This window comes from Orycteropus afer, unplaced genomic scaffold (genome assembly GCF_000298275.1).
Source record: "Orycteropus afer afer isolate SDZICR_OR568_19922 unplaced genomic scaffold, OryAfe1.0 scaffold00035, whole genome shotgun sequence".
Lineage (NCBI taxonomy): Eukaryota > Metazoa > Chordata > Mammalia > Tubulidentata > Orycteropodidae > Orycteropus > Orycteropus afer.
This window is the reverse complement of record NW_006921622.1, coordinates 9,875,991-9,888,728: the sequence shown is the minus strand read 5'-3', so window position 1 is coordinate 9,888,728 and position 12,738 is coordinate 9,875,991. Positions and strand designations below refer to the sequence as shown.

General features: G+C 38.0%; 1 protein-coding gene across 1 annotated transcript in view; it reads right to left on the bottom strand.

Moving 5' to 3' along the window:
• Positions 1-12,738, bottom strand: part of MLLT10 (MLLT10 histone lysine methyltransferase DOT1L cofactor) — a 480,716-nt gene that overhangs the window by 142,019 nt on the left and 325,959 nt on the right. The window contains exon 8 of the mRNA XM_042780339.1: positions 5,635-5,730. Within this exon, the coding sequence (XP_042636273.1) occupies positions 5,635-5,730 (96 nt within the window). The remainder of the gene's footprint in view (positions 1-5,634; positions 5,731-12,738) is intronic.

Here is a 12,738-nt window from a genome sequence, read left to right as displayed (position 1 = left end):
AGAAGTGGACGGCCTCTTCCTTTTTCCTAGTCTGTCTCAGTCTACAAGCTGGGCTGTTACCTGTGCACCAGGTGCATCTCGCTGGGTTTTTCAACACCAGAGGCTCAGCCTCAAAACTCAAGTCTGTATGTCACCATAGTAGGACAAACCGACAGACAAGTTTGTCTTGCTTTTGGAGACCTCTCGTATCACCCCCAACTGGGTCCCTGTGGCTGACTGTACCTCTGTCTGGCTTCCTGGCTTTTAATCCCCTTTCTCCTGCTTTTCTGCCCTGCTGCTTTGTGCGTCCCTGAGTTGTCCCTGGGGCTGACTGTTCCTCTGTCCAGGATCCGGGCTTTTATCCCCTTTCTCCGGCTCTCCGGTCCTGCTGCTTTGGGCGGGCCTGAGTTTCCTCTCCTCACCTAATCCCTTCGCCTGATTGCTCTTCTCTCTGCTTCCTGGCTTTTAATTCCCTTCTCCTGCTCTTCTCACTGGCTACTTTGGGTGTCACTGTGTTGTCTCTCCTCACCTGTAACCCTGGGGCTAACTGCTCTTCTGTCCGAGTTCCTGGCTTTTATCCTCTTTCTCCTGCTCTTCCGGCCTGCTACTCTGGGCGGGCCTGAGTTTCCTCTCCTCACCTAATCCTTTCGGCTGACTAAACCTAGACAGCCCTAAAAACACTGCCTGCCCTGTAGCAATCTCAAGTAAATGGCTACTTTAGTCTTACAAGAAGCCCTGGTGGCTCAAGTATTTATGTGTTCAGCTGCTATGTGAAAGATCTGTGGCTCAAATCCACTAGCCTCTCCACAGGACAAAGATGTAGTAGTATGCTTCCATAAAGATTTGGAGCCTAAGAAATCCTCAGGGGCACTTCTACTCTGTCTGATAGAGTCACTATGATTCAGAATTGCCTAGAAGAAAAAGGGTTTTTACTCCCATACCTCTTGTACAACTAGATACGGAAGATAGGTTTCCTTGTTCCTCAAACCTGACTTTAAACCACCCTCTCCCTAAAACCCTACAGCTACGAGTACCATTATCTCCAAACCTTATCACCAAATAAGTTTAACTATCGTTGATTATTTCACCATACTTATTCAATCTGTACGCTGAGCAAAGAATCCAAGAAGGTGGACTACATGAAGAAGAAAACGGCATCTTGTGAGAAAGACTCATTAACAACCTCTAATATGCAGATGACAAAACTTTGCTTGCTGAAAGGGAAGAGAATTTGAAGAAGATAACTGATGAAGATAAAGACTAAAGTATGGCTTATAACTCAACGTAAAGAAAACAAAAATCCTCACAAGTGGATCAATAAGCAACATCATGATAAATGTCAATTATTTTATTTTACTTGGATTCACAATCAGTGAGCATGGAAGCAGCAGTCAAGAAATCAAACAACTTATTGCATTGCTCAAATGTGCTGCTAAAGACCTGTTTAGAGTGTTAAGGTGCAAAGATGTCACTTGAAGAATAAGGCGTGTCTGACCCTAGCCATGGTATCTTCAGGGACCTCACATGCCTGCAAAAGCTGGACAATGAATAAGGGAGAAGAATCGATGCTTTTGAATCACAGTGCTGTCGAAGAATATTGAACACACCATGGACTGCCAGAAGAGCAAAAAATCTATCTTGGAAGAAGTACAACCGGAAAGTTCCTTATGGCAAGACTTCATTCACTTTATTTGGACATGTTATCAGAAGGGACAAGTCCCTGGAGAACATCATCATGCTTGAAAGTAGAGGGTCAGCAAAAATACCCTCAATGAGAACGACTGACACAATGGCTGCAACAATGGGCTCAAACAGCAACAAATGTGAGGCTAGTGCAGGACTTAGTAGTGTTTTGTGCTATTGTACATAGGATCCCTGTGAGTTAGAACCATCTGAAGGGCACTTAACAACACAACAAATTTCACTGTTATAGTAATTACAAACTTTTAAGGAAGATTTGACAAAATACAAGCCCTCAGGCTATCATCTGTTTTTCCACAGATCCAGTACTAAGCATGAGTTTTTATATTGTTAAATGAGTGGGGGGGAAAAAATCAAAAGAAGACTATTTCATGACGTGAAAATTATACAAAATCAAGTTTCTATTTCCATAAATAAAGTTTTCTTTGAACCCAGCCACGCCCATTTATTTATGTACTCTCTATGACAATTTCTGTGCTACAACAGCAGAGTTGAATACTAGAAAAGTCAATATGGGCCTACAAAGTCTAAAATACTTACTAACTGACCCTGACAGAATAGATTTTCTGACTTCTGCCTTAGGACCATAGGCTACTGAGGTTACTATTATTCTCTAACACTAGTTCTTTGTTATTCTCTAACATCTTACTTCTAAGCGACCTTTTCTTTTGGTTATAAATACATGTAAAGAATAAGTTGCCACTGTAACCATTTTTAAGTGTACAATTAGGTGGCATTAATTACATTCATAATGTTGTTCAATATCATCCTATTTATTTATAAAAATTTTATCACTACAAACAGAAACTCTGTACCCATTAAAGCAGTAACTCTCCACTACTTTTAAAGATTTTATCTAAACATCTAGAAAATCTTTTCAAATGACCTGAGAAACCTAGAACACAGGAACCACTTGAGCTCACCCACATTTCTGGCCTACAGTATACCAAACTAAAAACAATCCTACTACGTAAAGGTGATTCTGACTTACAGCGACTCTATAGGTCAGAGTAGAGCTGCCCCAGAGGGTTTCTATGGTTGTAAATATTTACGGAAGGAAACTGCCAAATTTTTCTACCATGGAGAGGCTGGAGAGTTCCAACTGTTGACCCTTTCAGCTAGCAGCGCACTGCTTAACCACTGCTTCCACCAGGGCTCCATGCCTACAGAACAGTGAGGTAATAAACGTATTCTTTTAAACCAGGGCTTCAAACTGATTTCATTCCAGTTTGACCCCCTGTAGAGAATTTGCCTTTTCACCATAGATATACTGAATCAGAATCTACATATTAACAAGATCCCAGGTGACTGTGATTCAATATATCTGGGGTGGAAAGGTAATTTCTGAGCAGGGGGCAGAACCAGAATGAACCAGTTCAAATCCCCATTTAAAAATGCTAAAGTTTTAGTAATTTGTTCTGGAAGCAATAGAAAACTTATAGAACAGCCAAACCTAAATTCCTGATCTTCCCCTTCAAACTATACACCCATAGTTTTTCTCATCTTTGTTAGCAGCAACTCTATTCCTTCTAGTTATCTAGAGCAAAATCCTCGGAATCAACTTTAGATCTTCTATTTCCCCCTTACATCTCTCATTTTATCTATAAGAAAGTCAGGTGTACACAAAATCTGATCACCTCTCACCACCTCCCCGCTCCAGTGCTGCATCATCTCTCTCTGGATTATTGCAATAACTTCCTAATGACCTCTCTGCTTCGATTCTTGACTCTTTACAGTCTATCCACAATGAAGTAGCTAGAAGTCCTTTGAAAATCCATGTCAAATCATGTTACTCTCAGTTCAGAACCCCATAATACTTCTCATTTCACCCAAGCTAAAAAATAAAGCTCTTACACTGGGTTATATGGCCCCTATGATTGGTGCCTCACCCTGCCCACCTTATCACCTACTGCAATCCCCTGTTGCTAACTCTGTGCCAGCTACTCTGGCCTCCTTGCTGTTACTAGAAGACATCAGGAATTCTTACAACCATAGGAACACTGCACAAGCTATTGCTTATGCCTGAAAAGCTCTTTAACCTCATAAATATATAACTGCCTACACAAACACAGCAGGGTCCCAGCCTAAAAGTCACCTTTTCTGCTTAGGCTAACACTAATCACCCTACTGAGCATACCACTTGTCACTGCATTCTGGCACCATGAATCCCACCTTCCTCTGTTTTACCTATTTTTTTCCAAAGCCCTTTCCACCATCTATTACATAACTGACATGTCTTTGGTATGACACTCCCAAGTAGAGGGGACTTTCCACAAGGGTATAAATTACTGTTTTGTCCTCTATCAGTATTAGGACAATAACTAGCACTAACAAATATATTTATATTTTCTGAATAAATGCAAGGATGAAGATTATTTTAATGTGATTTTTCAAATGCAATAATCTCTGTAATACTGTTTTTATAATTAGCTGCTGTTAGGTCAACCCCACCTACAAAAGAACAAAACATTGCCTGGTCCTGCCCCATCTTCACAGTCTTTAGTATGCTTAAGTCCACTCTTGTGGCCATTGTGTATTATGTGTACAACTGATGGGACTCATCTTCCAGCACAGTATCGGACAATATTCTGTTGTGATCTGTGGAGTTTTCATTAGCCACTTTCCAGAAGTAGATCCTCAGGTCCTTTTTTCTTGCCTGTTTTAGTCTGGAAGCCCTGATGAAAGCTGTCCACCACAGGTGATCACGCTGGTATCTGAAATACCAGCAGCATAGCTTCCAATATAAAAGTAACATATAAACCATCACAGTATAAAATTATTGAAAAATAAGTATTTCTATGTCATTTTTCATATTATAATTTTCTAATTGGGTATGTAACAAGGAGCCTAGCAGGGATGCATAGTAGTTAAGTGCTTGGGTGCTAAATAAAAGGAGAGCAGTCTGAACCAACCAGCTGTTCCCAGGAAGAAGATGTGAAAGTATGCTTCCATGAAGATTACAACCTTGGAAACCCTATGGGGCAATTCTACCCTGTCCTATAGGGTCACTATGAACCAGAATCAACACAACATCAATAGATTTGATTTTAATGGACTGGGTATTGATGCACTTTGTCAATAGTGCACATGCGCTAAAACATTCCTTTCTCCATGTAATTTGACTATTAAAAAAAAAAAACCCACTGCCACTGAGTAGACTCCAACTCACAGCAACCTTCATTGTGCTTCCAAGGCGGTAAATCTTTACGGAAGTACGACTGCCCTGTCTTCTTTCTGTGGAGTGGCTGGTGGTTATGAACTGCCAACCTTCAGGTTAGTAGTCAAATGCCTTAGGCTTTGTGCCACCAGACTCCTGTTATTTGACTGTAAAGACCAAGAAATATATTATTTTAAACTAAAGTTTTATCATTTCTAATTCAGAAGGAAGGTTGGGCAATCCTACTTCCGTAGTGATACCGCCTTGTGAACCCAAGAAGGGGTCACTATGAGTCGGGGCTGACTCGACGGCATATAACAACAATAATTTTTAAGTACTGCATAATAATCCTGATTGGCTTCAATTAATGCTATGAACCAGATACTGTTATAATTGCTTTACAAATATTATTTCATTCAATTCCAATCATTATTTTCCTCACATTACAGTAAATTAGATTTAGCTGTAGAGAAGTTAAATTCCTAAGAACTCAATAAATGGTGAACCCAAAATTCAAAATCACAAATGGGTGAAGAGAACTCAACAGGTAAAGTTCTTAATTTCAAATGTATCTCCCCTTCTTATCCTTGCTTAAGGTTCTTTATATAAGGGTTTAGAGTAAGCAGGTGATAAAATAAAAGACTAAGAAATGGAAATACTAAATGTCTGATGTAGAGTTGGAGAAGTGGGAAAAGTTAGAGGGAATCAGAATACCAGGAATGAAAATATTTCTTAGATGTAAAGGACAGCAATTAGTACATAACTACTTATCATACAAAACAAAATATGACACTTACTTTTTCTGTAGTAACAGTCAAGGATGGAACTAATGCAGGTGACGGTTCAGGTTGCTTCTTGTGTTTTTGTTTATGTTTGTCTTTTTCTTTATATTTCTAAAAATGAATAGAAAAAATACAACTTAAATTTAAATCATTCCATGTGTTCAATAAAGATGAGACTCTTCACGGAGGACATCAAGCTCAACTGGCATAACATACTACACAAAACACTGTTCCACCTTCTACTTTGGCAAGTAGTGATTGGGATCTTAAAAGCTTGCAAGCTGTCATCTAGATGCAATGATGGGACTCTCCTCGTCCAGAGCAAAGAAGAATGAAGAAAACTAAAAATTCATGGAAACAATGAGTCCGAGAGACTGGTACACCACGCAATCCTCAGCCTATATGACTACGAGACCAGAAGAACTAGATGGTGCCCAGTTAGTACTGTCAAACACTTGGAAGGGGATCTACACAGAAGATATCCTGGATAGAGAGGGAAAACAATGTGGAACAAAACTCAAAATCATTTGGAGAAACAAAAAAGGGGACCAGGTTTGCTGGTCTGATAGAGTGTGGTGGAACCACTGAGACTATGGCCCCTAGCTGCCCCTCAGGTCTGGAACTGAACGCATGCCTGTGGCTTCCAGCCAAACAACAGACAGGCATATGAGCTGAACATTTACCTGAGGTAGATACACTCCTTGAAGAGAACAATCATGGGAGAAAGTAGGGCTCCTTATGCACAGGGAGACAGCTCAGAGGGCAGGAGTGCATGGAGGGATGGACACAGGGAAGACGTAACTATCAGGAGGAAGTAGGAGGGGAACTGTTGCATTGTGGTAAATCGTGGTCAATGTCATGAGACAAAGTGTATGTGAACTGCTGTATGGAAAGTGAATTTGCTCTGCTTATTTTCACCCAAATCACAATAAAATAATAATAAGTACCTTATTTTATGTAACACAAATATTTAAAAAAAAAAAAAAAGATGAGACTCTTTTATAATTGTTCAGTCTGGTGGCATAGTGCCTAACCAGAAGGCTGGCGGTTCAAACCCACCAGCCACTCCTCGGAAGGAAGGTGGGAAAAACTACTTCTGTGGTGGTATCACCCCAGAAACCCAAGGAGGGGTAACGATGAGTCGGATCTGACTTGACATCAGTGAGTTTGGTTTTTTTTTTTTAATTGTTGTTGTTTTGGTGGGAAAGTAAATAAGGTATCTGGCTGCAAACCAGAAGGTCAGGGGTTCAAACCCACCATCCGCTCCAGGGAAGGAAAATGGGGTGATCTACTTCTGTAAAGATTTGCAGTCTCAGACATCCAGTGGGGGTCACTATGAGTCAGAATTGACTCGATGGCATGAGTTTGGTTTTGATTTTTTGGATCTATGAGGAAGTAATTAAAACAGCATTCCTTCTGATCGTGATGTTATTTTACATATAAACACTACTACTGTAAGTTGTTTTTAAAATAATTTTAGTTTCCTTATTTTTTACCAATCCAAAAAATTACCATACACAATTGAAGCCTGTAGATTATTTGATATATTTGTATTTAATAAAACAAACTATTTCATGTTGAAAACACCAAATAATTTTGTGCATATTTTTAAAAGTAGTTGAAAATTTCAGTGGCACGTTTGAGCATTATTACATTTGAACAGTGGAAGATCTTCCACCACTATGCATTACAATCTAGAATCTACAAAATTCTACAGTGCAGAACCTAGAGAGCAGGGAATGGAAACTTAGACAAGAAACCCTAGATTTATTCAGAAAAGGGATGAATTGGTTATCGATAACAACAACAACAAAAAAAACTTAGCTAGAGTTCTGCTGTCCTATGAAGTGCTAAAACTAATGAGTTGAATATAAAAAGGAATTTTCAATTAAATGAGAAATTACGTATAATATTAATGAACCTAACTTTACTTCATGTCAAAGAATTTTAACCAAAACATCATAGTCATTTGAATCAGTAGCTTAAGAACCAGTATTGGGTGGGAAGTTTACTAGTATTTAAAGAGTTATTCCAACCTATTTACTTCTAATGGTACTTAAATTTAACCATTGGGAGGGCTTATCTATTCAAAGGTATGAGAGAAGGGATTGGAGAAATACAAAGATTAATATTACTGTACCTGCCCTGAAAGAAACTGATTATACACCTACAGAACAGAACAAAGAGTACAAAAATTAAAGAGAGATGGTTTACTGTAATACTTCAATGTTACACTTCTTGCTTTTAATTCCCAGTTAACATATAGAAGACATTTTCTAATATCAAGAATAAATGTAATCTATCACATGGCTTTTATTCAGATCTCTTAGGAAACTTTCCCATTCCAAAGTTACTTTTATTGTGGTAGATCGTAACAATAATGACCTCCAAGGAACGAAGCCTCGGTATATTCATCACTCTTTGTAATGGGATTTCACTGCTCCTCCTATAGTAGGAGTCCTACTCTCCATTCCCGTGAATCTCAGTTACATCATGACTTCTTTTGACCAACAGGAAAAATTAACAGTATATAAATTCAAGACCCACCAGCCACTCCTCAGAAGGAAGGTTGGGCAATCTATTTCTGTAGAGATGCTGCCTTGGAAACCCAACGAAGGGGCTGCTAGTCGAACTGAATCAACAGCAGTGAGTTTGGTTTTTGTATTTTTTATTTTTTTGGAGCTTTTAAGAACTGTTGTATGCCTTCTAATTTTCCTCCACTGGATCTCAGCCACAATGTAAAGAACTAGTCAATACTTTACTGACAGAGAGGCCAGGTGGAGAATGAGGACATTTGGAGTAGAATAGTGATGGGCCAGGAGACAGCTGGTAGCACCTAGACACAGACATGAGAGTAAGATCATCTTGGATCACCCAGCCTGACCACCAGCTGAGTGTAGCTTCATGAGTAAACCCCACTGATAGCTACCATATGGAACAAAGATCAAGTGTCCCTGCGGAGTATAATGTAAACACTAAGTTGCTGTTGTTGTTGTTATGTGCCGTCGAGTTGGCCCTGACTCATAGCAACCCCTCCTTGGGTTTCCAAGGCAATATCACTCCAGAAGTAGATCGCCCCATCTTCTTTCTGAGGAGTGGCTGGTGGGTTTGAACTGCCAGCCTTCTGGTTAGCAGTCAAATACTTTAGGCACTATGCTACCAGAGCTCCTAAGACACTAAGTAGTGGGGTATTTATAGATCACTGAGAGTAGACTAGAAGGCACAATCAGTCATTGAATGTTATTTTGCATACAGAAAAGAAAGTACAAATAAAGGTGTAACTTACATTAGATTTTCTTTTTGTACTTATCAAACTTAAAGTTTAATTAAACCAAAAACAACAAACTTATTGGCGTCAACTCAGTCCCGATTCATAATGACTTCTCCTTGGGTTTCCAAGGCAGTATCTCTACAGAAGTCAATTGCCCAGTTTTCCTTCTGAGGAGTGGCTGGTACATTTGAACCATCAGCATTCTGGTTAGCAATCAAATGACTTAGGCACTATGCCACCAGAGATCCTACAAATTTAATTACACAATCTAACCTATATATATGAGGTTGAAATGATCATGGTCTATAAACCTGGTATCAACCTTTTTTCCCTATGTAGATAATAAAGGAGCCTTTTTATCTTTTGTCTGGAGCACTGATAATACAGTGGTTAAAACAATCAATTATGAACTAAAGAACAGTGGTTAGAACCCACCAACTTCTCTGTGGTAGGAAGATGTGCACTCTGCTTTCATAAAGATTTTCAGCCTCGAAAATCTATGGGGCAGTTCTTATCTGTTGTACAGGATTGCTATCACTCAGAATTTACTTAATGGCAGTGGGTCTAGGTTTAGTCAAAATTCTTTATGATCCATGTTCTATTTCCCCTACTATATTTTTCTAGGGCAAAAGACCTGGGGTAAATTAAGAGTGAGTCCAAAAAAAAAAAAAAAAAAACATAAATTGACAAACTCTTATAACTTAGAAAGCACAACAGAGTAAAAGGCTAACTATGCATATATACATGTGTGAAAGTACATATAGCAATATATGAAAACCATGAAAGTAAATGAATAATATAGAACTCTGGTGTCACTTCATACATAAAGATGTATCCATTTATGTTAAAGGTGAAGAAAAAAATGTGGGAACAAACTATGGTGGTTGGTTGCAAAACATGACAAACGTGATTCACTGAATTGTACATGTAAAAAATACTGAAATGGCAAATGCTTTATTATATGTGTGTGTGTATATATATATATTTATATAAATATATATATATATATATATATATATATATATTCACAATTTTTCTTAAAAAAAGCATTTCCTGAAGGATTATAATGTTCACTATAACATACTATGCATAAATCATTTCTTAAAAACAGCCTATAAAATGTGAATTAATGTAGAGTAATAATTTTCAATACTTAAAGAGAGGGGGTTATTTTGCTATATTAACAGAACAAAATGAAAATTCATGAAAACACACAAATTTATATAAATATTTAGACCCCCTGGATAGTAAAAATAATTAACTTACTCAATTGTGAACTGAAAGTCTGGTAATTCACGTCCACCTAAAGCTATCTGAGAAGAAAGTCTTGATCATATAATTCTAAAAAATCAGACACTCCTCCTCATCCAAAGCAAAGAAGAATGAAGAAAACCAAAGACAATAGAAACAATTAGTCCAAGAGACTAGTGGACCATGCGAACCTCAGCCTATAGGACCATGAAACCTGAAAAACTAGATGGTGCCTGGCTACCAATGTCAACCACTCAGAAAGCAATCAGTGCAGGAGATCCTGGATAGAATGGGAGAACAATATGGAACAAAACTCAAAATCATAAAAAAAGAAAAGGCTTTCTCGTCTGATAAAACCTGGTGAAACCCAAGACTATAGCCCCTAGTTACCATTCAGGCCTGAATTTGAACTCACTCCTGTGGTTTCCAGCCAAACCAATATATAGGCATATAGGATAAACATTTATACCAGTTAGATATACTCCTTAGAATGAGCAATTATGAGAGAACAGAAGAGCAGTATTTGCACAGGTACAAGCTCAGGAAGTAATAATGCATAGGAAAGAAGGACATGGGGAAGAGGTAACTACAGGGAAGAAGTGAGAAGAGAGCTGTTAGATTATGGGGATTGTAATCAGTGACAGGAAACAAAATGTCTATGAACTGCTGTATGGAAAATGAATTTAGTTTTGTAAACTTTGACCCAAATCACAGTAAAAAATTTATAAAAACAAAACAAGAACAAAAAAAAAACAAAAAAAAAACTAAGACTGAATGTAAAAAAAAAAAAAAAAAAGTTACTGAAAATTATACGGAACACAGACTGCTAAAAGAACTTATGTCCTGAAAGAACTTCAGCTGGAATGCTCCTTGGAAGCGAGAATGGCCAGACTTCATCTCACCTACTTTGGTTATGTTGCCAGAAGACAACATTCTCTAGAGAAGGATGTCACGCTTGGTAAAGTGGAGAGTAATCAAAGAGGGGAAGGCCCTCAATGAGATGGATTGACACAGTGGATGCAGCAATAGGTTCAGCTATAGTAGGGATCACATGGCTGTCACAGAAACAGGCAGTTTTGTTCTGTCGTACATACGGTCACTATGAGTCAGAGATGACTGGACAGCACCTAACAACAACCCCACCAGAATAATGGATTTATACTATAGGGAAAATTAGATCATTATCTTAAGCAAACAAAACAAAATGCAAATATATTATTTCAGAAATTTGTAATAATTAAAGTAATTTAAAGGCTGGAAGAAAATACATCAAAAATTTTACCTGCCTTTAAAAAAGGGAAGATTTTTTCTGAGCTGTAAAACATCTCAGCCAGGACTTTTTTATTGGCAGGTGTTTTTTTTAATGACTTGTTCAATTTCTTCCGTGTTCATGGGTCTTTCCAAATTTTCTACCCCAGTCTTTGTTAGCTTAGGAAGTAGTGTGTTTCTAGAAATCTGTCCACTTTTTCTAGGTTTTCAAATTTGTTGGAGTACAGTTCTTTATAGCATCCTTTTATTTCAGCTGGTTCTGCTGTGACATCGCCCATTTTATTTCTTATTCGTGTTAACTGCATCTTCTCTTTCTTTCTTTTAATAAATTGGCCAATATTATTAATCTTTTCCAAGAATCAACTTCTAGTCTTTTTGATTTTTTCTACAACCTTTCTTTCTATTTTGTTTCATTTACTTCTGCTTGAATTGTTATTCTTTCTTTTCTTCTAATGACTGTAGGCTTTTTTTTTTTGGCTGGTCTTTTACTAACTGTTGGAGATATTGGATTAAGCTGCTGATTTTGGCCCTTTTTGATATGTGAACTCACTTCTATAAACTGCCCTCTAATCACTGCTTTGGCTGTGTCCTAAAGATTTTGATATGGTTTGTTTTCACCCTTGTTTGAGTCAAGGAATTTAATTTCATTATTCATTCATTTTATTGCCCAAGAGGTTTTTTTTTTTTTTTTTTTTTTTTTGCAGTGTTCTCTCCCCTCCTCTTCTCTCCCCTTCCAATAACCAAAAAAGAAAGTTTCCTTCCATATATAAACTTTTCTTTGACTTTTTAAACAAACCAATACAGTATTTCTCGTTCTGTGATTGACTTATTTCACTCAGCATGTCCTCCTCCAAGTTCATCCATGTTATGTGGTATTTTAAAGATTTTACATTATTCTTTAGTGTTGCATAGTATTCCTTTGTGTGTATGTTCCACAGTTTGCTTATCCATTCTTCTGCTGATGGATATCTAGGTTGTTCCCATCTTTTTGCTATTGTATATAGTGCCAAGAGTTTTGAAGGAGGGTGTTACTCAGTTTCCATGTGTTTGCACTCTTTCCATTGAGCTTCCTATTGTTGATTTCTAATTTTACAGCACTGTGATCTGAGAAAATGCTTTGTAGTATTTCAATGTTTTTTAAATTATTCAGGCTTCCTTTGTGGCTGCAAAAACGGCAAGGAGACCACATGTTCTGACCTCCTCTAATCTCACAAAAGGAAGACAGCAGTAACCCAAGGCCTATTACTGCAAGGCCAAACATGATGCCTCCCTCCAGCCCTTTCACCAACCGTTCCTCCCAAAGCACCCACCACCTCTCTCCTGGGTTC